Genomic DNA, 27,728 nt, shown 5'->3' on the forward strand with positions numbered 1-27,728 from the left:
TATAAATAGTTTCTAATGCTTTAACAATCAGTCATAAGCCATTAATAGGAACAGCTGTTGCCTGGTTGCTTTTCTAATAAGCCATCAAGTCTGCACATTATTTATTAATCAGTAATAAGGATGAATTGGTCTCTTACTTTCTAATAAAGCATCAGTTATGTGGGAGCAAATACAAATAAAGACATTAAATGTGATTTAAATGTTAATAAAAGGTTCTTTGTGTAAAATGGCAATACGAGTAACGCTGAAGGAGGATGTGAAGGACGTTCACTGTGTCACGCTCACAGTTTCTACTGAGTCTCTTTTATCTGTTAGGAAAGTTTTGTGTAGAGCTGAATAGACAAAATGTTTTATCTGCAACTATTTTCTTTCTAGCAGCAAGTACAAAACATTCATAGGTTCCAGCTTCCCAAACGTGAGTATTAGTTGCTTTTTTCTTGCTGTATGTGAAAGTAAACTGTATCTCTTGATTTTTGGGGGGGAATTGGAGTTGGACAAAAGAAGCAGTATGAAGACATCACCTTGGACTATTGGGAAACTATAACAAGCAATGTTCCTCTTTTTCTGACATTTTATAGACAAAGCGTCAGTTTGTCAAGTTAGCAAACATTGCAACTTGGCAAATGTATCTATTCGTTTCGAAATCCTTTCTGTTTATCATAAAATACTTGGTGGTCTCATATCGAAACTGCAAGATCTGTCATACTTTACATGTGTCTTCTTCTCTTGGCCAAGATTACAAAATTCTAGTCATTCAACAGATAAATACCCAAGAAACATATCTGGAAAACATTGTTCCTATCAATGGCTTCTAGCTCAGCACTAATAGTTTATATTGTTTATGGTGCTGTAAGCTCACCATTTGTGTAACAGTACAGATGGTTACAGACAGCTGGGGATGTTTAATGACTGTGAGTGACATAAAGAAAGTTGTGGAGTTCCTTGTCGTATCCCCCAGACTTTCTACCCCTCCTCCCCCTGACCCCCATTTGTGTGTTACAAATCCCCTCTTGACATCCGATCCCCTGCCCCCGTGTGTGTGTCTACAGACAGACATACAATGTAAAATGAAAAAAAAAAACAGGTAGCATATAATGTGAAAACAGCCTGTTTTTGTTCAGATCATCCAAGGATGGTTCTTATGTTCTGCTTCTTACTGGCAAGAACATCCTCCAATATTTAATCACAGTTGTATCAAAGACTGAGCAAAGCCTCGGGCCTGAAAAGTTGGCCGCTGTGCAGCTGTTGCTCCCACTCACTACTACCTACCCCCCACAACACACACACACACACACACTGACAATGTGCGAGACACACCCAGCAACATATGCCTCGGACTCACAGCCAGCCACACCACAAGCACCGATTGAGATGTTTGAATCACTGCCCTGAATTCCTCCTCACTACTTGAGCTGGAGAGATGTTTAAGAATGACTGCTGCAGCTCCAACCTGATTAAATTTGAATAGCTACTAAAACACTCTAGAATAATGCATTCCTAGAAATGAATTTATAATGTCTTCCTGTTCTCTATTTTATGCTGAAGAGCTTGCGCAATGCGAGGTTAACAGTGGATTCACCTCACCCGTTTTTATTTCCCAGTGGAAAGACTGACTGGAAGCAGTTTTTCCAGTTTAGATTGTCTTAATGTCGGTCGGCTCATCGAACCAATCCGGTGCTGAGTCGATAGTAATCCACTGGGGGATCGTTAATCTGCACGACTAGGGTTAATGAAACAGTTGTAGTGTGTTATCTCTGTGCTGAACACTTTGATTCACATACTGACATCAATCAGCAGCAAGAGAACTTCAATGTTAGAGTGCTGATTATTTCCCTTTTTTTAATAATTCTACCTAATTTGTCTCATCTTTTTATTTATAGTAAAAGTTCATCATCCATATTAAATGTAAACTAAACAGATTGCAGCACCCACACATATTTGAAGATGTCACTTCCAATCCAAATAAACACTTCCCCCTCAAAAATGGGCAGACATAGCCAAAAGAAGAGCAGCCATATATGAGCAAAAAACAGTAAAGGAATTTAAATAATTATCATTGAAATAAATAAATAATTAAACTCATGTACAAAATAACAAAATCAACATCTTTCCAAAGTCCCCACAACTAAAAAGTTAAAGTGAAAGTCAAACAGCACCAAAATTCTTAGGAAACACTCAGTTTAGATAGTCTATAAGTGATAAGTGATGTATGAATAACAGTAAATGCTGGAGGAGCTTCTTCTTGAAACACCAAATAAATTTTCAGTTTTTCAATTTAAGTCCTTAGTTTTCTACATTTCCTGTTATCCAGAGATCAGACATGACATTTAAGAGCTTTAAAGTCTCATAACTGATCTATTCTTAGGTACCAGCAACCCTTTAAGGCTCCCTGCTTTATTACAAAGTACTACCATGATAACTTTTAAACTGCATGAATGATAATCTTTGTTTAATAGAAGTTTAAAAACCACAGCAGCAGCTCATCAGACTGTCAGTGCTCCAGGTGTGGCTTTTCAAATCAATCCTTTGGCTCAATCTTTGCTCTCCAGTTGTGTTTTTAAAAACTTTGGGGTCATACCGGGTCTCCCCCTGGGTCTCCCCCCTTGGCTAAGGTATGATGGGTGCCACACCTTGTTGCCATACCCAGTTGATTCCGGTGTTGTGTAGCCAATTGGCAGTGCAGTGCGCGTCTTGGACACGGTGCTGCGCTCTCGGTGCTCCGCTGCTCTGCTCGTCTGAAAGCACACCCCTCCCTCCCTCCCCTCCCTCCCCCACCCATCTCCACCACCATCTCTACCTCAACCAGCGCCGAAACCGCACAACTAGAGAAGAGAGCACATCCATCCGGCTCCCTTAACAGTAACCGAGGCACACCGTGTCCCAGCCCAGCTCCCCCCCAACCCCCTCAGTTAGGACACCGGGTACTCCAGCGCGATCAGTCCCGTAGGTGCGTCCGGCTCACCCGCTCCTCTCCTCTCCTCTCCTCTCGTTTCGCTGTGCAGTGCCGGTCCGGTCCGGTCCCGGTCGGGTCGCCCCCCCCCCCTCGCCCCCTCCCCCGCGGAGAACAGTACTCCCTGAGCTGGATGAATTATTGGAGAGTTGTGAACAAGTGCGAGAAGAAAGCTGAGGCTCAGGATCTGCCTCCTCGCTCCGTCCAGGGAAGACACAGCCAGAGTTGTGGACGATAATGGAGGGGACGTCCCTGTATCTTCCTATTGTTATTTTACTCATGCAATGTAAGTGGAAACTATCTATTACTAACAATCAACTCTCTGTTTGGATATGCGACCTGCTTAAAGTGCTGGCTTCCTTATGATTGTATTTTAGCTGATCCTGCACGTTGTCCTGGAATCAATACTCTGCACAAAAGTATTTAATGTAGCACTCTATGCTTAAGTTTGGACGTAGAAATAGCATTTTAATATGTAATTATATACTTTTTTTAAACAGCTGACTTTAAGGAAAAATGTCTTTGTTGGATTTAGTTTGCCATTCATTTTTTTTCTAAGAAGATAAATTCATCTGAAAATATGAATTTACATTAGAAACTAAGTTTAATATAAAATCTGATTCATTGCAACTCTTGTTTTTTCAGTCACTTTCATGTCAGTGGTTTCACAATTAAGAAAACCCTAAACTGGCACTAATTAGACCATGGACCCCAATTTGATAAGATTTTGTCCCAGGGTCCCCCATCTAATAAGATTATTGCTTTGACATGTTTTAATTAGATCAAGTGTATGAAACCCATGAGCAAAGTAGTCATATATTCTGTGTTTGTGTTACTTATGCATGATATAGTGAAGATAAATAATTCCCCTTTTTCTGAGGAGTCTCCCTGGGCCCCACTTTGAGAACTATTGCTCTGTGTAGATAAAGCCCCGCTGTGAGAGCTGGCAGTGTGATGTTACAGCCAGGCTGGGTTCCTACAAGTTGGCCCTAAAGTTGTACTTGGCTGCGTTCCACCCAAGGGTGTGGGCAGCATGGCAGTGGCGGGTGGCTGCCCATTTTGGCCGAAAAGGTGGCAGATCTGTGTGTGAGGTCAGTGGTTGGAGTGCCACCAGAAACTTGAGGTGAACATCGTGACATGGTGTTTGCATAGCAGGGATGTAACCAGGAGACTGAAGGAGTTTGGAACAAAACAGGAAAATGTGTCCAGTGGAAATGAGCGATAAAACCTGAGAAATCCGGTTTCTTTGAATAGCCAAAAAAAAAAAAAAAAAAACCTCCAAAAATAAACATTTAACTTTCCTTGATTGCCTTTAATGTCAACCTGGAAAAGAGAAGGAGGAGCAGGACAAGAGAAAGCAGTGGAAGTGTTGGCCCAGTAGGGGAGCGGTAGCAGTGTAGGATAGATGTGATGAGACAGTGTGAGTGAGTGACGCACATTTTACTCTGTGTTGTCCACATTTTGCCACCTGTCAGCCCACCGGGTCACGAGTTCAGAGGTGTGTGCATGTCCGGGCGTGTTTTGGACAACGTGACAGAAATCACTCATCATCTGGCTCGATGATTGATGCCAACAGTATAACAGCAGTGTCTAATCTGCTCTTGCACTGAACGCCTGATAGTTGTATTGTTTTTAAAGTCCAGGAGGAAGTGTTTTTGGGTGGGTCTCTGTGGCAAGAGACCCATCATCCCCTATTTCAAGCTCTCACAAAACACACACACTGCGTCTGACTGAGACAGCTGTTGCTCACTGGGTTACAGTCACATAGAGAGGCTTTGTTCAAATGGAGAACACGCGCACAGACACACAGACACACACACACACACACACACACACACAGTCCTCACCCTGTTTTTCTCTGTACCCCTACGGCCTTGAAACGTGTGTGTTGCCCACACTCATGTTATCTGTATCACACAGCCAGACAGGATATTTCCTATGGGTCCTTTCTCCCTCCCTTTTTAATTTTTTTCCCTGTTAATTTGAAAAAGTGCCTTAATTATTACTGCACCATGCTTTTGACCTCCGCTCAGCCCTGGCAACACCCAACCCCCGGTAACACTCTGTACGGACCACGTAATGAGAGCAAAGCTGCGTGCCAAGGAGCGAGCGTGCCATCTTTCTATTTTTGCTCAGGCAAGAGGGTGGGTGTCCCTCTGTGAGTTTAAGCTGTCTCAGTGTTTGGTGGTTTGATGTTAATGCCACGCACGAGATGTGTATGTGTTTGTGTGTGTGTGTGTATTCTTGTTTCTGTGTTGATACCTTTTTGTCTAGATGTTTGTGTGTCTTCAGAGGCACAACGGGCCCTTCACAAGCAGCCTTTTAAATACTGTAGCTGCTGTACCTGGTGCCATACTGGAGGACCACCAGAGATGTGTTGCTGTGAAATGGAAACTTTAAAAAGTCCACATAAGCTTTTTCGACTCCCATTTCAGTTTATGATTCATGCTGTGTGAGAATGTTATCTTTTTGATGTTGCTTTCATATTAAAATTTTCATTATACGAGCAATTTTGCTGGCCCAGAATCTGGGGATCATTTAGGGTGCCAATGCTGGTACAAATCTGACTTATGTGCTTCTAACTTGAGTTGATTCTCAGGCCAAATCAGTCTGCACAACTGACATCTTATCAAATCTGGCAGCCTTATCCAGATACAGCTTCCAGATCCAGCTAATAAGTGGTCCTCACAACCAATTTTTCTGACAAATAGCCTGACTCGGCCGACTTTTTTTGTTGTGAACCACTGAGCCATTTTATATTGGTTTAAAAACATCCACTGTTGGGCTAAAATGAAAGTCCTTTCTTTAAATACCTGGGCGTCCACATCAGTGATGACTTGGAGACTGTGGATTTCAGCATGTCATTAAAGATTCTCAGCAGCTTCTACAGTTGCATCTTAGAGAGCATCTTGACCAGCTGTGTCACTGCGTGGCAAACGCCTGCTGAGAAGATCATCAGGGTGCCATGACCATCTCTGCAGGACATCTACCAGCAGAGAGAGCATAGAAGGAGCCTGCAGTATCACACTCCACAGGTCTTTCACACTTGTGCCCTCTTGCACGAGGTACAGCAATGTGAAATGCAGGACTTCCAGGCTGAGGGAAAGCTTCTATCCTCAGGCCATCAGACTAATCAATTGATCCAATCAGCTGTCCCACCCCTGACCCTCCTCACCATACAGGAAGCTTCAGAAGTCAGGGGAACTTGTTTTAACCGTGCATATGATAAGAAACACTTTGACTAGAAAGATGCTTAAAATGCATTCAATGTTGCCTCACATTTACATTTTAAGGCTAAAACAAGCTTCTCCAGGCTGTATGTCATTGGTAGATATTGAATCAGCTGTGGGTTTTTTCTACTTAAATACAGATATTGAGTTTTTTCATGTCTGTCACAAACCCATCTCCCAATGGGAGTTAGATCAACCAATCAGCTCTGCATTATGCATTGTTGAGATTTGGGAGCTCTTACATTTTCCCACAATGGCCTTTTCTGTGTAGATCCTTAGAGACATGGATTTATGGAGAGCCATACTTCCAAACTCAGTCTATATGTCTTGTAAGATTATATCTTACACTTGGATGTCTCATGCATATTTAATTAGTTGGTGCGTTGTCTAAATTTTATGGTCATGCTTAGTCTAAAACTGAGCAGTAAAGCCAAAAAACCCTCTACAGCTACAACATAGAGCTGCTGAACACTGAAATGACATTTAGTGCTCATTGGGTCAACTCCCAGCTGACACTCGTCCCTAAACACTGATTTCTTGGACAGCAGGGCTTTTATTTAGAAGGCCAAACCATGTGAACATTACCCACCATGCAGTTGTGAAATGAACTGAATGGGCCATGTGTTTGTTGTCTGCCTCAACGCCTTTTGGAGCTAATTGAGGCCATTGAAGCTGACAGTGCTTATAGTAGTAGAGCACGAAGTGAAGCAGGGCCTCACATGCAGAACCTCTTTGCTCTTTTTTTTTTTTTTTTTGAAGCGTGTGTGTTTGTGTGTCAGTCAGTCATGCAGAGGTAAAGTGCAGGCATGTTGTCAACCCTGCTGTATTTCCTTTTTCTCAAAGAGACACCCTTCAAGGTGGCGTCAGGCCTGGTCTCACACTATGTGACAAGAGCTTCTCCCATTCACAGTCTTACTGTCTAAGAGGATCTCCCTCGCTTTCAATCCCACTCTCTCTTTTATTCATGCTTCTCTGGGTCTCTGGGTCTCTGGTCCCCCCCTCCTCCACCACCACCACCACCACCATCAACTCCGCCTCACTCTCCTCCGCTCCCTTCATTTGTATTCTATTCTTAGGGCCGCTCATCTCTCCTTTGTCGTTCATTCTCGTCCCTTTTTTTTAATCTCATTGTATCTCCCTTCCTCCTCGTGCTCATCCTTTAGCAAGACAATGCTCCTCAGAGGGTGTCGAGGTACACGAGCCAAGGCTACGATGATAATCCTGTTACATCGCCGCGAGTCAACACATGGCAAAGTGAGGGGAAGAGAAGAGCGTCTGGTGGGAGAGAGCGTGCAGTTTTAATTCACTTAGCTGGAAGTTTGACCAAGTGAAGCTAGTGAAAATTGAGCCAACTTAAGGAGTGCGTAATGCTGCATTTGGCAGATGACATTATTATTGTATAGGCTGTTGTTTATTTAAAAGGCTAAATTAAAAATAGCAGATGTTGAAACCCTTAAGGCTGCCTTATAAACTCCATGCTCAGTTTGTGTGGCCATCCGACATGTCCGCCTTCCTGTTCTCTTCCATCCACACTTCCTGCTCTTTGTCTCAGCTTGCCTTCAATTCTTTTACATTCACCCCTCCCTTCAGACTTCTGTAGTCCAGTAACAATGGGGCCCCCATGCAGGAAATAACTGACAAACAGGAAACTAGAGGACTGACTAATTTCAGTATAAATGTTGAGGATTGTGAGATTTTAATCTGTACGCGTCATGCTATTTGCTGGAACAATGGCAGGAAAGGTAAATGTGTGTGTGTGTGTGTGTATGTACCAGTACCAGTGAGACCAGTTAAGTTATAATGTATGTGAAGGGTCCTCTCTTGTGACCTCTTCATTCTACCAAATTAGTTAAAAGTTTTCACATCTTGCAACTAAAAGTTCCGAGTTTTGAAAAAGCCCTTAATGTTCTGCTAAGTACCCCTGAGGCCCTTTCAACATTTATTATGGAATTTCATGGCCTTGTCTAAAAATCACATTATAACATTTTGTCTAAACTTTCCGCCTTTTGGGAGCTGTGAGGCTTTCAGGGAGTGTTAACTGTTCTCGCCATGTGCTTATTTCTAACCCGTTTCTCCCCCAGGTGACCTTTACCCACAAGCAGACAATAATCCAACCCCTAAACCAATCAGTACACAGGAAAGGCAGCTCCTCACTTACTCTTCCTGTTTGGATGCTTTTGGGATGAGGGAGAGGTGGGAGGGGGGGGTATCTGTGACACGCAGCCGGTGAGGAAACAAACACAGACAGTGCCATCCGCCTCTGGTTAATGCCCCCTCCATTCATCAGGTTAATCTGGACAAGCCGGCTGCAGTGAGCTCTGGAGATGTTTGGTGACCTTGTCCTAACCTGTGCTTAAATAAACATACGGCGGGTTGCTCTTTAACCCCCCTGCAGGATTAAAGCGGAGGAGGGAGTAATCCTGCCGTCACCTCACATCTCCAGAAGAAAACTCAGTCTGCTACGTTCGCCTCAGTCAGAGCAACAGAGCTCAAAGACGGCCATTAAGCATTCTCCTCTTGCAGTTGGCGGGCAACGTGGAGCACTTTACCCAATTCACCTTGCCCCCCCCCTAATGGATGACAAGCGATATTGTGTTCTGAACTGCTCTCACCCCTCCTCCTCTTCTTCTTCCTTTCTTTTTTTTTTTTTAATCTCCCTCTCTCCTTCTCCACCCTCTACCAGGTTCCCCCTCCGTTCCTGTTATCGTGTCGAGCAAGCAACACAAGGTGGAGGTGCGGGAGTTCTTAGGTGAGGCAGAAAAATGAAAAAAAAAAAAAGAAAGCAACTCATGTCTGAGCCGCCTCATCTCACTTTTGAGCCATTTTTATCCTCAAGAGCTTCTATCAGATTCTCTCTGACAGAATAAACTATGAGGCTATAAATAGAGCAGGCAGTTAAAAATGCCAGTGATCGAAGGCTTTGCTGCTCCTCCATAAATATCTCATTGGACATGTCCCCCCCCCACACACACACTTCTTACAGATGCGGTCCTGTCCTGCGAGTTCCGCACAGAGAGGGACCAGAACCCACGCATTGAGTGGAAGAAGAAGGGGAAAGATGTCTCCTTTGTGTACTTTGACGGAAGCTTCAAAGGTGAGAAGGCAGCCTGTCGCTCTTTATCTGCAGGGTGTCAAAGAGGGCATTTGTTTTAATCAGCTTGCACTACCAGCTGGACGGGGGTTTGCAACATGGGATGAGAGAAAGCACCCGGATAGGCCGAGACAGGACTGATGTATAACATGTAAGAGAGGTTTTATCATGTGTCAATGGTGTCAAAGCATAAAATCGTAGCCTGTCTCTTATCCTTGATCTCCCCGTCTCTCCCTCTCCGTTAAGGTTTAGTGATGTGGATTTAATGGGTGAAATAAATAATGAATCACAGCTTTCACCTGGTCACAGTCTTAAAAGGACAACGCAGTTAGTCTGAGAGGTTTCTCAAATATGTCACGGCTTCAAAATGCCGCTCTGACTCAACGCCACAGCTGAAGTTCACTTAAAAAGTGACATGAATAAAGTTGTTTCTTTAAAAGTAGTGCTGCCAACCAACAGCTTTTAAATTCACCCGAGTGATGAAAAACATTTTGAAGTCAGTGTAAGAAATGCAGAAATGCATCATGGTCTATCTGGAAACATCTCTCTTTTTCTAAGTTCCTGAAAAGTTGAAACACAGCTAATACTTGATATAGTGAGTAGAAAGTAGAATCCATTTAAAATAAGCCTCATTATGTTCTTTTTTTAATGTGTATTTAAGTGACATGGCTATGGTTTTCTGTCCCCTCTCTCTCTCTCTCTCTCTCAGGTCCCTTTGAAGGTCGGGCTACCATTGCAGGGGCGACAGTGACACTGAAAAGGGTGACCCAGGAGGATGCTGGGGAGTACCGTTGTGAGATCAGCGCTCCTAATGATTCTGTAAATCTGGGCGAGACTAATGTCACCCTCAAAGTCCTGGGTAAGACTGACTGATAATCAACAACGGGGGAAAAAATATGATCAAAATGCTTCTGTTGTGTAATTTTCCCTTTGTATTGTCCTTCAGTGCCCCCACACACCCCGTCCTGTGAAATCCCGAGTTCAGCAGTGACAGGCTCAGTGGTGCAGCTGCGCTGTAGGGACCAGCAGAGCATCCCGCCTGCTACATACTCCTGGTACAAGGACGACCAGCCAATGAGCCCGGCGCGGCGCGCTAACGCCACCTATGTAATCAACCAATACACAGGAATACTGGTGAGAGCGGGAATATTTGTTCATGTGCAGATAAGATAAAAAAAGGAAAGGGTGGGGTGCATATTTGGAAATACTTTACAGTATCTCCATGCAGTAACATCCTGTTGAAAGGAGGAGGACAGAGTCTGATTCTGAATACTTCTTTTCAGGAGAAGAAATGCATGTTCTCTATTTTCTAACATCCTTTAAAGCCTCATAAAAGTTTTCCCCCTCTTCTCCTCATCTCTTCTTCAGGAGTTTAAAACTGTGGCCAAAGAGGACACCGGTACATACCGCTGCAAGGCTACCAACGGGGTGGGACCAGCCAAGACGTGTGAGGGCAAGCGCATGACGATAGGTGTGTGTGTGTGTGTTGTTGTTTTTTTGTGCGTGTGTGTGTGTCAACACTTTATCCTGTCTCTTCCCCCACACCTTTCAGTAATGGAGAAAGTCAGGGATGCAGTGGAGAGGAAAAGCCCGCTAAGCTGATTTCACCCTGCTTCTAAAAGAGAGTAGGAGAGAGTAGTCACCTTCTATAAACTAACTTAAAGCTTGAAGGGCGACTGTGTCTATTTTGGGACAAGTTATATTGTCTTTAATCATGCTGTGTTGTATGGAAAGGTCTTCAACTTGCTAATAAATCCTACATTGTGCTCTAGGTTAATGCACACAAGCATTTTCTGTAATTAATAAATTATTGAGAGTACTATAGGAGTACAGGAAGAGGCATTAGACTGAGATGCATTCAAATATAGCCTCTCCGTATATGTTGTTTAAGGTCTGTATATTAATGCTTCAACATAATGAAATAGGAAAGAGAGTTTGTCTCCATCCGTTTCTCACCTCCTATGACAAACGCATCATAATTCATGTGCTCATTCTCTTCTCCATCTTCCAGAGGACGTCAATGTCACAGCTGTGGTGGCAGCGGTGGTGGTGGTCTGCCTGGTCATTGTGGTCTTAGGATGCGGGGGATACCTCTTACATCGCAATGGCTTCTTCAGCCGTGAGTTTGTCCCTTTTAGTTCAGTTGTTGTCAGTGATTTTTTTTCTCCACCTAATAGACACTTTATCTGCTTGTATGAGCTGTACATCAATTATTAGAGTTATTGTTCATACTTCTCTATAAAAAATGACACACGCTCTATTTTTTTGTCTTGCATGATGCTCCCCGACTCATCCATCAGCAGGACACAGAGGAAGGTAAGAGCTCTGTGATTGCATTAACATTGATGTGAACAAACACAGGCTAATATCCTAAACACTGAGGACTATGGGGGGAAGGGGGAGGAGGATGAAGGGGGTGGGGGTGGGGGTGGGGGTGGGGGTGGGTGATCTGTTGTTATTGCACTTAGACTGTGTGTCTGTGCGCTGAGTCAGGACTGTGTAGAGTGACAGCTGTGGCTGTGTGCGTCTATATGTGTGCGTTTCTGAGCCACAGCAGCGCCTGTTTTTCTACTCATCTGGTGATTGGCGCCAACAGATGTAAAAACCTTGGGAAAAGTTTTTTTTTTTTTTCATACATTGATTGCCTCTTTCAGGCAGATGTACATCTGTTGAAATTGTGTCAAATTTTTGCCCGACAGATCTGACAGTGCAGGGGAAGAGAAATCATCAGTGCAACATAATTATGGAATAATTACTCAGTGTTAATCAGCAAGGAGGAAAATATTGTCAGTTGAAAGAATTGCAGGCAATTAAACTGATTGGATGGGTAATTTGAAATGGATTATTTAGATATTGGAGAGATGGAAGGATGAGAGGGTGGTAGAGCAGAGGGCTGGTAGTGCAGTGTATCTACACACAATAACAGGCCCTGTCCTGCAAATACACTACAGTGGGTGTAAGGATGTTTTGATGCCTGAATGGCCGTTAAACCAGAAACCACAGACCTAAATGCATGTCCTCATGTGACTGGCCTAACTTGCTTGACTTTTGTTATTTGATTACTTGCTTGTTACTGCTCAGCGTTTGATGGAGAGTCAGCGTTGGAGCTCTCCTTGAAGCTGATGCGAAAGCTCTTTGTCTAGGTTAAAGTCTGATGCTTATCCCACTGAGCTAACTGGAGCTGTCAGTGTCAACTTCTATTTATAGAACAGGCTTCTTCACAAAGACTCAAAGACAATGTGACATGATTTCTGATGCACCAGTAGTAGGTACAAGTTAACAGAGTAGGAATGCAGATCTAGGGTGTAACTCTGCCTTTCTGACAAAAAGATATAGCCAGGACCTGGTGAGAGGGATGACTGTTAGACCTTGTTAAATGCTGACCAGAGTCCACTTTTATGTTGTCCTTCATAGATGATGCTTGTAAGATTTTTTTTTAATGAAGAATTTGGGGTTGTATAAAAATGTAAAATTTAGAATTTGTCAGGGAGATTTCAGCTCCTAAAAATAATACTGAAGGCGTTACTCATAAATCAAAGTGTCCTTGAACAGTTCATCTCGCTGTCTATATACTCATACTCATACTCATACTCATCATATAGTCATCATACATCATCATACTCATCATACACTCATTCATATATGATGAAACATGGTTTACACATTTATTTTTCATATCTAGTAATTTATTACCTTATAAACTCTTTTAGAAGGAAACAGCTATCAATTGTGACACATTCAGTATACATTTAGATGTTAACTATACATAGCTAGTGCTGTCAAAATGAACATGTTCATCTTTTAATTAGAGATATTTAATACGTTTTTTAAAAAGTAACGCATTATACTGTCTTTCCGAGGCTGCAGCAGACTCAGTTTTAAAGCTAGAGTGAATATATTTATATCATATGAAAGGAGAAGGCATCCATCCACCAACTGTGTCTTTAGGCTACATTTTGTTGCAGGAACGGGGGTCTTTGAACTCCCTCGCCCTCCCTTGTCCTTTTTTCATAGTTGCATGAACTAATATGGATCTTGTTTTATATTCAACTAGAACATGATCATGCAAATACATTAACTGTTAATTATAATTTATATTAGTGCATAGAAGAAAGTATTGCCTTCTAAGCTAATATCTAATGTTAATGGCCTCGACAGTTTTGAAATTAATTGGCACTTAAAACATATAGCCCCAGATTTTATCATTTATTTTAGTTCATATAAGAAATATGCCTTTCAAGGTGACCTTGATCATTTTATTGGAGTAGTTACAATATTTGTAGTTCACAGGAGAGAATGTGTTTTAAAGTTTTAAAAGATAATTAATTTAAATGGTAATGATTCTATGTTAATTCCATGATGTTACATTTTAATATCCAGTATAAAGAAGAAAAAGTTGAGTTTTTAAAAATGGAGTGAAACCATTGTTATGAGTCACTTAAAAGATACTTTTGAAATTGATTTCTTAGGTTTTCCTTTTAATTAATTATAGAGATGTATAAGGAGCCAAAACTAGAGCCTTGAGGAACACCAATAAAATAACCACATAAAAACTGATATCCAGTTATAGTAAGTAGATGTCTTGTTTGAGGACACTTGGACAGCTGCAGTACAAACCTAAAAGACAGGCAGTAGGAAACAATTGCATAGGATGTGGATTTTGGATTGCTGCATGTGATTGGCTCACCACTTGGCCGGCTCACCCCAGCATTACAATTGGCTCTGCTGCATCGTGATTGCTGCTAATACCCCCCCCCCCCCCCCCGCCTCCCACCCTTATCCAACCCCCTTCCATAAAAGCATGGTGTGCAGTGTGAGTCCAAAATGACCACCCTTCTTGTTACACCTTTTTTTAAAGCCAACAAACTGACCCCAACAGGTCATTTTGGATCTCCCAGTGTCATGGGGCAGCCCACATCAGCAGCCAAACCCTGCACAGAACTGAGGACACGTGAGTGCTTTTGACAGACAGATATGGAAGCAAATAGCAGCTGTAATGATTTGACTCTTATGGGTAACTGAATACTTAGTCCTAAAATCATTCAGACTTGATCACTTATCCTTATTCGCTGGGGTGTTTATCATTTAGAAATTTGACGATACATATAGAGATGTAGACCTGTTAACCTCTGTTCTGGTCCCTCTAGCTCTCTGTGATCACCTGTGCTGTTTTAATGCAGACAAATTCACAATATAGTTGTCATTTACATATTTGTGTGTGTCTTGTATGAAATCCCAGAGTATCTACTGCTACATTCATATAAATGGACTGTAAACATGTATTTATGCTGTATTGTGATGCTTTGTCACTGTACTTCAATTGTATCACTCATTTTAAACTTCATGCTCATTCTGATATCTGACTACACACACACAAATGTGATCAAATGTGTATCAAATGAGAACTATATGGTGAATTTGGTAAAGTTGATGACAAAGAGACAGGACAGATTTAATGTGCACGGTTTATTTCATTCTTAGATGGTGCACTCAAATGTTTGTATATATATATATATATATATATATATATATATATATCAGGGACAGCTCACTCTTTAATTTTTTATATATTTATTCATTTTCTTACCAAGTTACTGTTTAGAGTCATTAATGCTCTCACTTTTAAGGCGTACCCATGTCAGGATTTGCTTTTAATAGTGACGTTGGTAGATGTGTGGGAAGTATACCCTAAACTGTAATTCACCGTGGATGTAGGATTGAAGGAAATAATAGCTTTGCTTGCTACATAGTATGTGTAGACATTGCAATGAGACACAGACTGGCTTCCACATTTGAAAGCTTTCTGTATATATGATGTGAGTTTGTTTAATCATTAAGCTCTCAAGATGACACACTTGTGCCGAGCTCATAGAATAGTCTATGCTGTAAACCATCAACTGCGCCTGCCTTGTTTGAAGTTTGTATACTTCCTATTCCTTTAGGCCTTCTGTAGTGGTTATCAGGGGTGCATTAACATCACTGGAGGCCCCTGGGCTACAGAACTTTGTGAGCCACCCCACACCACCGCTACAGGACTTTACGAGCCCCCCATCCCTAAGTGGTTGACACACTATATTTTGCCTATAAAAACTCAATACAAGGTCATCTTTGGCTCTGTGCCATTGATTTGTACCATTGTATGTACCAATGTATGTACCATTAACTATGTGCATTTCACTTTTGCAAATGAGCCAACATATACTCACCCACACACACAATTGCATCAGCACAATACTTCACTTAGGCTAGTAATAACTGTTCCATAGCCTATAGCCTTACCTTTCATATAGACTAATCATTTTTTGTGATTTATGAGAAATCCACAAATTGACCTCATGAAGGTAAGGCTATAGCCTTACTTATGTGTAGACTAATCATTTTTTGTGATTAATGAGAAATCCACAAATTTACCTCATGAAGGTAAGGCTATAGCCTCACCTTCATATAGACTAATCATTTTTTGTGATTAATGAGAAATCCACAAATTTACCTCATGAAGGTAAGGCTATAGCCTTACCTTCATATAGACTAATCATTTTTTGTGATTAATGAGAAATCCACAAATTTACCTCATGAAGGTAAGGCTATAGCCTCACCTTCATATAGACTAATCATTTTTTGTGATTTATGAGAAATCCACAAATTGACCTCATGAAGGTAAGACTATAGCCTTACCTTCATATAGACTAATCATTTTTTGTGATTTATGAGAAATCCACAAATTGACCTCATGAAGGTAAGGCTATAGCCTTACTTATGTGTAGACTAATCATTTTTTGTGATTAATGAGAAATCCACAAATTTACCTCATGAAGGTAAGGCTATAGCCTCACCTTCATATAGACTAATCATTTTTTGTGATTAATGAGAAATCCACAAATTTACCTCATGAAGGTAAGGCTATAGCCTCACCTTCATATAGACTAATCATTTTTTGTGATTAATGAGAAATCCACAAATTTACCTCATGAAGGTAAGGCTATAGCCTCACCTTCATATAGACTAATCATTTTTTGTGATTTATGAGAAATCCACAAATTTACCTCATGAAGGTAAGACTATAGCCTTACCTTCATATAGACTAATCATTTTTTGTGATTTATGAGAAATCCACAAATTGACCTCATGAAGGTAAGGCTATAGCCTTACTTATGTGTAGACTAATCATTTTTTGTGATTTATGAGAAATCCACAAATTTACCTCATGAAGGTAAGACTATAGCCTTACCTTCATATAGACTAATCATTTTTTGTGATTTTATGAGTCATCCACACATTGATCTCATCAAGGCAAGGCCTTACTTAATTTGCAAATGAGCCAACATGCACTCGCACATGCATCACAACAATTACAACGCCACTTGGGTGTGAACGCTTCATTGTTGCCAACAATTAGGCTTTGTGTCATCTTGCCAACCCAGCAATGGTAGTAGCTGTATATACCAACTCATTTTGTGTTCATTTGTATTTATTAGGATACAGATATTTATAACTTCAGGTTACAGCGTACAGTTCTCTCTCCAGATAAATACAACCCTGCAGTTCAGAGGCAGCACTTCATTTTTACCCAATGGGAGGTTTGCCATGTATGATGTACATTATTTATGCAGGGCAAGATATGACTCAGGATATAGCTGTCTGCCTCGAGTTTCTTCTCTGCTTTGTGACTGTGTCCAAATGTGCTTACCATGTCTTTGTCTTTCAGGTCCAATGTCAACTACATCCCTCCGCCCCAAGAAGTAAGTTGTTTTTTTTCCTCCTCACCCTCTCTGCATCTCCCCCTTCCCTCTTATATTAGGCACTGAGCGGTATTGTTGACTTTAAGGATAAGGCTAGCAAATGTTCTGTTTTTCTTATTGTCAACATATCATGTGCAGTCAAACCAACAACAAACTCGTCCTACTAAGTATTGTTGGTGTGTCCAAAGCCTGATATCTTATTTCTTCTGTGCTGTAGACCTCTATTGGTGTCCAAAAGCTAACAACACATCAATTAGGCCACAGAGCTGCACAGGGTATAGGTATGGAGTTTTTTTCCCTATCTTTATTTGAAATTGTGATATTAATTTCAGAGCATGATTTATGTAATTCATTTTCAGATTTTGTGAAATTCTCTCGAAAACCTGCCCTCGCACTCATTTTGCTTCTGTTTGTGCTTAAATTTGCTCTGTTTCTTCTCAAACTGTATGCTTGCAGTCAGATTTATTGTTGCTTGCACTGATTTCCTGTGCTCAAATCTGTGTAAGCGATAAATCTGAATGCAAGCATACAGTTTGAGAAGAAACAGAGCAAATTTAAGTGAAAGCAGAGGCTACTTGAGTGCAAGGGCAGGTTTTCGAGAGATAATACAAAATCTGAACATGAAATCAATAAATCATGCTCTTAAATGGATATACCATGCTCTTGAATAAAGATAGGAGGGGAATAAAACTCCATACAGTGGGTGACATGTTCCTTCAGTCCACAGGCAATGTCTACCATAGTTTGTTTAGAGACCACTCCGTAGAGTAATAACAGTATGTATGGTAGATGTCACTGTGCATGTGCAAGAACATGGTTGCATTAACTGAACTTCACTAACTTGTTGTGCTACCCTCTTTCTTAGATACACCTGTGCAATCTAAGTCAATTCAATACAACAGCTCTGCTATACATTCATATTTATTATTGACGTTGTGCTAAGTGGTGGTGTGGACAAAATATTAGGAACACCAGTCAATATAATGCACCCTAGTACACCACCACTTAGTACGACCTAAGTAATAAAGTAGAATTATAATGTTAATAAAAACTGAAAATGTATGAACTTCAAATAGAATTTATAGCAGAACTGTTGTATTGAATTGACTTACATTGCACAGGTGTACCTAATAAAGTGGCCTGTGACAGAACCATGTTCCCATGTGCAGTAGCATCTGGCGTACCAGTAACTTCTTTCCTGAGGATGGCTCTTATCACTAATTAGTCTTCGAAGCTGTTTCTAAACAAACTATGGTAGCCATTTCCTTTGGTGATGAAGGAACATGCCACCAGTGCAGCTGTGTGACTCATTGTGTTTTTCATAGCTTTGGCTACACACCCAGGATGAGTTTATTGTTGGTCACGTATTTTCAAATGGGTTGATGGCACACACAGTTGTTGATAAAAAACTTTGAAGCAACAATAATACAAAGTAGAAGAAACAACGATGGCTCCTGGCTCTACGAGGCTTCATTGGCATCCAACCATGGCTCGACAGGATTGAGATGGTGTCTGGTTCTTTGTCGAGTCCCAGCTCTTTCACCTCTGTAGGGAGTTTTTACACCTTCAGGGTCATTGAGGTCACAGGTGGGGCTCTAGTCCAGCTGGCTGTCATGTTAGTGTTGTAGGTGCCACTCAAGGTGTTAATAGTGTTAAACTGCCTGGGATGAAAGGACAAGATTATACGCGTTGTGTAAATTGTGTTGTAGATCCAGTTTGACAAAGATGGCTTCCTCTTCACAACCTCCATCTTCTCTGTCCAACAATGCATTGCTGTCCATAAAACTGTTCCTTATCCTATAGGTGGACTGCTGGCTCCTGACTAGAGAAGTTGGACCATGTGTTTGTTTTGTCTCTCTGACAGAGGTCTGTGCAGTGTTTATTGCATTGGACTGTATATACTACATTGCTCTGCTTAAATATTTGGGCGTGTTGTATTTAAGATGGATATTCTTCTGTCTGTGTTGCTAGGCTTTAAAAACACAGGGATGCAGTGCTTTTTAAAGATCCCATCCACTTACTGAATAAATGTTTTCCCCCCTCTCTTTTTGCCTGTAATCATTTTGTTTTGTCAAAGGTCCAGTTTGTGCAACCATAAGCTTTTAGACTTTCCTTTAGGCATTTGTGCTCCTTCTCTTTGCCTCAGTACTTGTGGGCAGCAGTACTGCACAGGATTCTGTTAATCCCCAGCCTGTTTCACTGAGTGATTAGTCAATGAGTAAATGGTGATTAGTGGGTTTCTTGTATTTCAATGTTATGGCTTCTGTCCTCTTCAGTGTATACTGCATAGTCCAAGACGGCCTCACTGTTGCCTGTTATATGTCCTCCCACGTTAACTGGACGTTGCTGTCCACTTAGTTCATGTTCTGTGACACTTCCATTTGGTTTTATTTTGATACAAGTGTCGTCCACATATCTGAATCACTGGCTCGGAGCTCTCATCTTTTATGTAGAGGTTAATCGCAGGTGGAGACATTGGTTGCAGCCATACTTCTGTTTCATAGTATTTAAAATCAGTGGTTTTCAGGCAGGTTAAGCATATCATATTTGGGCTGAGGTTGGTTTTGTCTTGTAGCAGTTGTTTCCTTACTGTCTCCACCTCCGTCAATAATTGTGAAAACTTGAAAAATGACACTGCCTAATTTTTCACATGTATTCTAATTATTGACAGAGGTGAAGACTGTAAGGAAACTATCTCCTCAGCCCAGATATATGCTTAACCTGCCTGAACACCATCGACTTTAAATACAATGACAGAAATATGGCTGCACCAAGGGTTCAACCACTGTCTCCCCCATGTGATTAACCTCTACATAGAAGATGAGAGCTCCTTCAAGACAACAGCACAGAGCCAATGATTCAGATATGTGAACAACACTTGTATCAAAATAAAAACCAAGCAGAAGTGTCACAGAACATGAACTCAGTGGACAGCAACATCCAGTTAACGTGGGAGGACATATAACAGACAATAGTATGACTGTCTTGGACTATGCAGTACAACACACTGAAGAGGACAGAAGCCTTAACATTGAAATACAAGAAACCCACACACTAATCACTATTTACTCATTGACTAATCACTCAGTGAAACAGGCTGGGGATTAAAAGAGCCCTGCCTAATACGGTCGACTATGTGCCCACAAGTACTGAGGCAAAGAGAAGAAGCACAAACACCTAAATAGGAAACTCTAAAGGTTTGTGGTTACTTAAACTGGACCTTTACAAAAAACAAAGATCCAGTGAAAACACCATGATTACAGGCAGAGAGAGAAAAGAAACAATTTATTCCATAAGTGGATGGGAAGCACTGCCTCCCTGTGTTTTTAAAGCCTAGCAACACACAGACAGAAGCGTGTCCATCTTAAATACAACACGTCCAAATATTTAAGTGGAGCAATGTATAGTATATACAGTCCAATGCAATAAAGACTGCACAGACCTCTACATCAGGGAGACAAAACAAACACGTGGCCCAAATTCTCTGGTGAGGAGTTAGTAGTCTACCGACATCTTAAGGTTAGGGGACACTTCTTTTAATGACAGCAATTTACACATATTGGACAGAGAAGATGGGGATGTGACGAGGAAGCCATCTATATCCAACTGGAATAACATCACTCAACAGCTGAGTTAGTCTACCACACAATTTACCAGCCACTTACAATACTGTCCTAACATCACTATCCAGACAGTTTAACAGCAATTAACACCTTGATTTACGTGACTACAACTACTCTCACAACAACCAGGTGGACTAAAGGGCCACATGCAACTTCTATGACCATAGGTGTAAAAAAAACCCTACACGAGGTTAAATGCATGGGACTTACCAGCAGTCAGGGCAGGGAAACGTCTTCAAGAAGTCCTGTCACTGTTTTTGATTGATTCACCACAGATAGCTGTAATTCTGAAATAAGCACAAGAAAACATACTAATTATTCTTTTTCTGTCCCCATCTGCAGGATTTCAAACACACCCAGTCATTCATGCTCTGAGAAGCTGGCCTTCCTTTAAGAATACATCACCCTCGTGATACGGTGCCAACACTGGATTCTGATTTTTATTTTTATTTTTTTACTTCTCTGGACTCAGAATGAGCTCTTGATCTTCCAATAAACGCTCATTTCAATCTTCCTCTACCACTCCTTTTGGATGGGTCACGACAAACATTTGCAAGGCTTCTTACTCTCTTGCTTTGCTGTGTGAGTCGCCTCTTTCATAAATGTTTTCTGCTCATGTGGGATTCAGTACAATTTTATGGCACTCTGCTCCCCCCTGGTGGTCAGATGTTGAAATTCCAATTGATCTCTATTCAAAGATCCAGGGACAGAGCTTTCTACACATTTGGTTGTTTTCTTCCCCTCTGCAGGCCAATCATTTTAACTACCTATGTTTTTTTTCTTTTACCAAAGACTGATTGTTTAAAAAAGGGATTTTTGTTGCTTTCAAATTTTAATCCTCACTGGAGAATTCTCCTCAAAGCCATAGGGAAAGTGTTTCAGTTGCATGGTGGTTTTCAGTCTACTCAAAACATAAATGCAGTTTACCTCAGCGTCTGCCACATGCAAGTTTTCTGTAATACTGGGACCCCTGGCTACCAAGGGCCAGTCCAGGAAACTGCTCCAGCCAATTATTGAGACCAACCCCATTCCATCCTAATGTGCCTGCATGGTCTTTTTATATACATACATATATATATATTCCTTGTGCCTTTTTAATTTGTCTGTCGTATTTATCTATGGATCACAGTTTTTTGTAAAGAATTTGCCTTACTTTTTTCTGTCTTTATATTTTTGTGCCACTGTTTATCAATGTTTATCAAATGGAGTGTCTGTTTTTAGACAGTGTGTGAATGGTTGTTCAGAGTTTTATTTGAATGGTGTATCAGTAATAAAAAGGTTTTCTATTAAAAGCCAAATTTGCAATTATCTATCACAAACTGACAATTATTTTCCATGTGACAACACTAAATGCCAAACATTTGCTGGTTGCAGTTTATCAAACGAGGATATTTTAAGTTTTTGTCTCATGATAGTAAATTAGATTTTAGAGTGTTAACTGGACAAAACATTTGAAAATGTCAACATTGGATCGTAGAAATTATAAGGAACATTTTACTCTATTTTCGATATTTCATAGACAAAACAATTAATTAAGAAAATGACTGGCAGTTTAATCTCTATAAAAATAATCGTTAATTGTAACTGCCTTGTTCAACAAACTAACTGCATCTTTTTTTATCTGCACATCACATATATGCTCACAGGCTCTGAGGGAAATACATAAGTGCAGTAAGCAAGACTATATCTTTCAAGTGCATTTCTTCCTTACAGGCATGGAGCATCAGAGAGAGGTTGACTGACAGCTTGATGCACCAGAGCGAGAGTTCAAACCCCAAATTCCAGTTGAATATTTGATAAAGCCTCTATAAATGATGATTAAAGTTATGTTTTCACAGTCCTCCGCAACACGTTTTTTAAATCCTGTAAATAGGGAATGAGAGGGATGAGATTTAGTTATGACCAAGGCATTCAAGCACATTTCACAGAATGTTCACATATTCTATTCATCTGTAGCATCTCTGGAATTACTGCAAATCCCAGTGAGCTACTGCTTGGTACATTTCCTGAGTTTGACATTAAAGTTTGTGCTGCACAAAGGCAACAGGTCAGATGGAAACTTACCCCATCTGACACTATGGTGAGTTTCACATATTAATCCTGGAGAAGCTTAAATGCACCTCTGACCCTGTCATGATACAGTACTCTCAAGACCAAAATCACAGCGACAGCAAATCTAGGTCAGCCAACATTTAGATTTATCACTGAACTGCACATCTCTCTCTCTATAGATATATATATATAGATATATATCTCTCTCTATATATATATAGATATATATCTCTCTATATATACAGAGATATATAGATGTATATATAGATATATCGATATATGTATATAGACATATCTATATAGATATATGTATAGATATAGACATATCTATACATATATATCTATATAGATATATGTATAGATATACATTTTTAGATAGATCTCTATAGATATATAGATGTATATATTATTTAAGCATATATTGGTTGAAAAGAAACACTTTAGAATACCATTAAAACAAAAATATCTAATAGACCTTTTTTTTTTTTTTTTTTTTTTTTTTTACAGATTACTAGTTTCATGTAATGCTGTCTTTACATAGTGACAGTCTTAGCAAATATGACAAAAAGTTACTTTTATAAGACTTACCAACTGCAGCTTTAACAAATGTATTTAAAAACATTATTAGATATGACACTAGTTAAATGTATGCTTCAATTTTCTAGAATGATTACTTGCCAGATAAAAATATATTTCAAGATATATTAAGTTGTTTTTAATTAAATGTGTAGTATATCTTATCATTTCACTCCAAATGATAGGCAGGATCTGAATATTTTATTTATTGATATTTGACTTTGTAATAAACAATAACCACTGTTCAACACAGCAACTGTGAAAGCTACCAGAAGCAGCTTAATTTACAACCCTTTCAAGCAGTCATTCAATCCACTACTTTTTTATTAAATACAACATATGGATGACATGTAGGAGATTAACAACAAGGACAGCATTCACTTGGCTGCTTCATCCAGCTTGGGATCTGGAAAAAACAAAAAATACAGAGAACATTAGTAACATTCGACATGTAATTTCCCAAGACATTTTATCTAAAATCTAGACAAAGACTACAAAAATACATATAGACAGTAGCTGGTTGTAGCCTCATCAAAATTACTGTGAAGCTCAGATATAAAAAGCTCTCAAACCAATGTCAAACACAATAAGACAGCCAGCTTGCTTTGGTGGTGTCACCATCTGCACACTATATTTAGACACAGACAAATCACAGCACATCTCTCCAGTGGTAAAAAACTACAATTTATGATAGGGAAAACTAAAAGGCATTAAAAAAAAGACAAAGTAACTTCCATAAGTGTTATTATAAGCTTCAACAGTTTCTGTGACATGAGTAGTTTTAATGTCATTATCAATGACTAAAAATGAAGAAATGCATTGTCTGGGTCACTCTGTCCTTCAGAGGCTCTGCTGTGTATCAGTGCACCAAGGTCAATGTTAAAGCTGTGGCTAAGGAGTGACATTAACAATTTGTGTTGTTGCCAAATTATTTAGTGTTGCATTGACTGACTAGAATATCAATTTCAAACATTCCTTTGTTTTCATATAAAAAAATATTAGGATAGAGATGTTATATAAAGTTTAAATTTTAATCTTTTCTTTTTTTTATTAAAAATATTAAGCTAAGATCTGAACAGGAGAGAGACCAAAAAAAAGCAATGTCACACTTTTACCAACATTAGCAAGAAACTCACCTGCGAATTTGAAGTCGGGGAACTTGGCGAGGTCTCCTCCGCCGTATAGCCTCTCTAGTTTGGTGATCTCTTCAGACATGTTCTTCTGGTAAGAGGGTCCTGCATCCACAATACCGCCGGATGCCCTGGGAGAGCCAAGGCAGCAAATAAATGTTCAAGGGATGAGGGTAGCGGTGATGAGTGGAGCGGGGTTGGGGATTAAACAGCATGGTTGTTTGATATGGTGATATAAATATGTTTATCATTTTATATTATTTTCCATCATTTATTTCACACTCCTCACAGCAATATTTTTCATCACTTGGAGTCTGTCCATCTTTTGTGCAGATAAATTACTCTTGTTGGTTTTTTACACGAGAAGCTTTTGTTGCACTTACAGTGAAATCACAAATGTAGCTGCAGTACTTATCTGCTTGACTATGTGAAGCACAGAGGGCTCAGCCCCGCCTGCGGTGAACCACAGAGAGCAGAGTAGCACAACCATAAATGACAGCAAAATTCAGTAGAGATTATGTTTATTTATGTTATTTAACAAATTTATGTGCACTCGTTTCATTTCAGCTCAGTGAGAGTCTCTGCTGTCATTGGCTGTCAACAACTACACACTTGTTATGTTACTGTAAGTACAATAAAAGCTTAGCAAATAAAATGCCAACAAGAATTATTTAATCTGTGCAAAAGGTGGACGGGGTGTGCGAGAGTGTGTATGGTGGCACACACACCAGGCACTATTAATTGATTTACTGTATGTATATACATATTTAAAAATTAAATGATATGAAATGATCTATATTAGGATTTAAGATTTTGGTCGTATTGCACAGCCCTATTAAACGGACAAAAGCATACCAAAGAAGACAAAATATTTCTATAATATTTCAAGTTAGTGTTTCACTAAGCTGGAGGTCCACTTTGTGAACCTTTTCTATCTGAACTCTAATCAGATGAAACTAAACATGTCTGGTCAGGGGTTTTATGACACGCATTGTGCATGATCAACTTACTTGCTCTTGGTTTTGTAGTCACGGATCTTGTCCAGGAACAGTTTCTGGACAGGGTCGAGGTCCTTGGCCTTGTTGAAGGCGACTGCAGACATGCCAATGTTCCTTCGCAGAGTCAGGCCCACAGCGGAGCGCAGCAGAGAGGACAGCTGGAATAACCGATGAAGTGCCATCTGAAGGAGAACAAAGCCTCAGGGTTAGGTGGTTATACAATAAAAATAATAAATTGCCTCTACCCAATAATGTGTTTTCTTCTTGTTTCTACAGTTGGATATTTGAGCTTCACAGTTCAGAGACACTAGAGCAGTGGTTACCAACCCTGCATGTTTGAGGTATCTTCCCACTCTAACACACCTGTGTCTCAGTTACCTCGTTATCAAGCCCTTGACAAGCTTCAGCTACTGGATAATAAGCCAATCGTTAGAATCAGGTGTGTTGGAGCTCTCAGGAGCAGGGCTGGTGACCACTAGAGGGGTTTTATTGCACTTTTATCTGCTGCAAGGAAGGTTTCTGAGCGCTCATTAAAAAATGGTGGGCCTGCAAGCATGAATTGTGACATGACAAATAGTTTGGCACAAATCCTGATCCAATATTAAACTCCCACAAGTATGAGAGGGGGGGGGCTTCCAGTGCACCTTGGGGACTGACTTCATAGTCAAAAGCAACAATTAAACTTCTTACAAGAAAAACACTTACACATGCATATATTCTATGTTTTATGAGGGAGGAGTTGAAATATTTTAGGATTTAAACTAGATAATGTAACTTTTCTTCATGGAAATTACATATCAGGCACAAATTACTCATTGTAGAGTATGTTATCTACATCTTAAATCGTGTCTGAGAAACAATATCATAACTGCATTATGAGGAAATGTTTGGTATTATAGATATGCTGTTAAAAAAGTTACAATGCTTTAAAATGTGTATATTCTACCTTGAAGGGTTCAGTCACCTACACAAACTACATCGCCTTACACAGGGTCACTGACGCAAATCAATTACGCTCAAAAGTTAGCATATCTAACTTAGCTATGGTCCAGTACGGTGCAAACATAACGCCACTTGACGTTGGCTAAATGCTAAACATGTGCTGCACTTAAGTGGCTTTTTGCTGTCAATTTAAAGTTTAAACTTGCATTAATCATTTCACAACGACAAAGGTCAGGTGCAGTCCAGCTAAGTTAGCTGCTAATGCTAACGCTAACGAGCTACGCTAGCGTTAGCATTAGCAGACACTACAGACAAACAATTTCCTCCGTCGTTTGTCACGCTCCACACGCTACAGTTACACACGCTAAACACACGAACACACATTTATCGTTATATACTAACACATGACAGACAGAGTAGTGTTAAATAACTGGCATTGCATTAAAATGAAAAAAGTGGGAGCTCACCTTGGGTTTGACACTCAGAAGCAGAGACACCAAATGTGGACGACCCGCGGTGGATTCTGGGGGATGTGGTATAGAGGGAAAGGCGGCGCTAATGATGTCATATTTATACCCATTTATGTTCAGGTTATTTTTAATTGAAATAAAACATATTATTTTGAGTCTCTACAATATATATATAATTTATTTAATTATTTTGGAATTATTATACCCTAATTATACTTTCAAAAAAAATGTATCCTGTATGTATGTATGAACTGGAATTGTACAATCTTTGTTTATTCTATTATATATTCTGTTCAATTAGAATAAAGGTGTTTTTGTTTTGTTTTTTAAAGTCACTAGATTTTAGTTTAGTTTTTTCTTGAGATAAGTAGCCAAAATTAATAATAGGATTTGGAACTTGAAAATTTACATGAAACCAACTGACGGGCACAAACTATGAAAGCATTCACGCTTCACTTCTTGTTATAGTCACAGCAAAATAACTGTAATTTTGGTCATTTGAAACAAAATTAGCAGCTTCATGGGGAAAACAAGTGGGGCTTTTTGAGAGGCTGTGTTTTAGATGTCACTGAGTATATGCAAATCCTCAAATCCTGTTTCTAAGTCTTCATACCATTCATACATTAAAACAAGGCAAAAATCTTCAGGTACCGTAAATTATAAACAATACAGACTTTACACATAAGGCCCAAATTTGTTTGATGCCTGGAAACCTGGTACATACTGTAAATATGTTGGGAAAAATTAACCAAAATAACATCCTTGATCCTTAATATAGTCCTTAATTTCAAGCATAATCTGACAAAAATTTTTTTTAAATGTTTCAATACTAGTATGTAAACATGGTGGGTGTTTTAAATAACACTTAACCTATCTAAACTATCTGAAACTAAACTAAAATGAACACACAGCTTCATGTCACAGGAA

At 39.9% G+C, this 27,728-nt stretch overlaps 3 protein-coding genes across 6 annotated transcripts in view; 1 reads left to right on the forward strand and 2 right to left on the reverse strand.

Moving 5' to 3' along the window:
• Positions 1-27,728, reverse strand: part of adamts1 (ADAM metallopeptidase with thrombospondin type 1 motif, 1) — an 87,800-nt gene that overhangs the window by 1,692 nt on the left and 58,380 nt on the right. The window lies entirely within an intron of this gene.
• On the forward strand, positions 2,838-21,939 carry jam2a (junctional adhesion molecule 2a). Of its 4 annotated transcripts, XM_053314645.1 has the most exons (11): positions 2,838-3,236; positions 8,864-8,929; positions 9,164-9,274; positions 9,981-10,130; positions 10,218-10,405; positions 10,640-10,742; positions 11,283-11,390; positions 11,572-11,587; positions 14,151-14,222; positions 16,977-17,010; positions 20,976-21,939. In XM_053314645.1, the coding sequence occupies exons 1-11, from the start codon at positions 3,188-3,190 to the stop codon at positions 21,006-21,008; spliced, it is 930 nt and encodes a 309-aa protein (XP_053170620.1). In that variant the 5' UTR covers positions 2,838-3,187; the 3' UTR covers positions 21,009-21,939. The 4 variants fall into 4 exon arrangements, with proteins under 4 accessions (XP_053170620.1, XP_053170621.1, XP_053170618.1 ...); XM_053314646.1 differs by lacking the exon at positions 14,151-14,222 and having other exon boundaries at positions 11,575-11,587; XM_053314643.1 differs by lacking the exon at positions 20,976-21,939 and having other exon boundaries at positions 16,977-17,400.
• Positions 23,446-26,849, reverse strand: atp5pf (ATP synthase peripheral stalk subunit F6). The gene is made up of 4 exons (XM_053314650.1): positions 26,799-26,849; positions 25,402-25,571; positions 24,398-24,522; positions 23,446-23,667 (listed from the first exon to the last, which is right to left on the reverse strand). The coding sequence occupies exons 2-4, from the start codon at positions 25,569-25,571 to the stop codon at positions 23,639-23,641; spliced, it is 324 nt and encodes a 107-aa protein (XP_053170625.1). The 5' UTR covers positions 26,799-26,849; the 3' UTR covers positions 23,446-23,638.

The sequence above is a fragment of the Scomber japonicus genome, chromosome 24 (genome assembly GCF_027409825.1).
Source record: "Scomber japonicus isolate fScoJap1 chromosome 24, fScoJap1.pri, whole genome shotgun sequence".
NCBI lineage: Eukaryota > Metazoa > Chordata > Actinopteri > Scombriformes > Scombridae > Scomber > Scomber japonicus.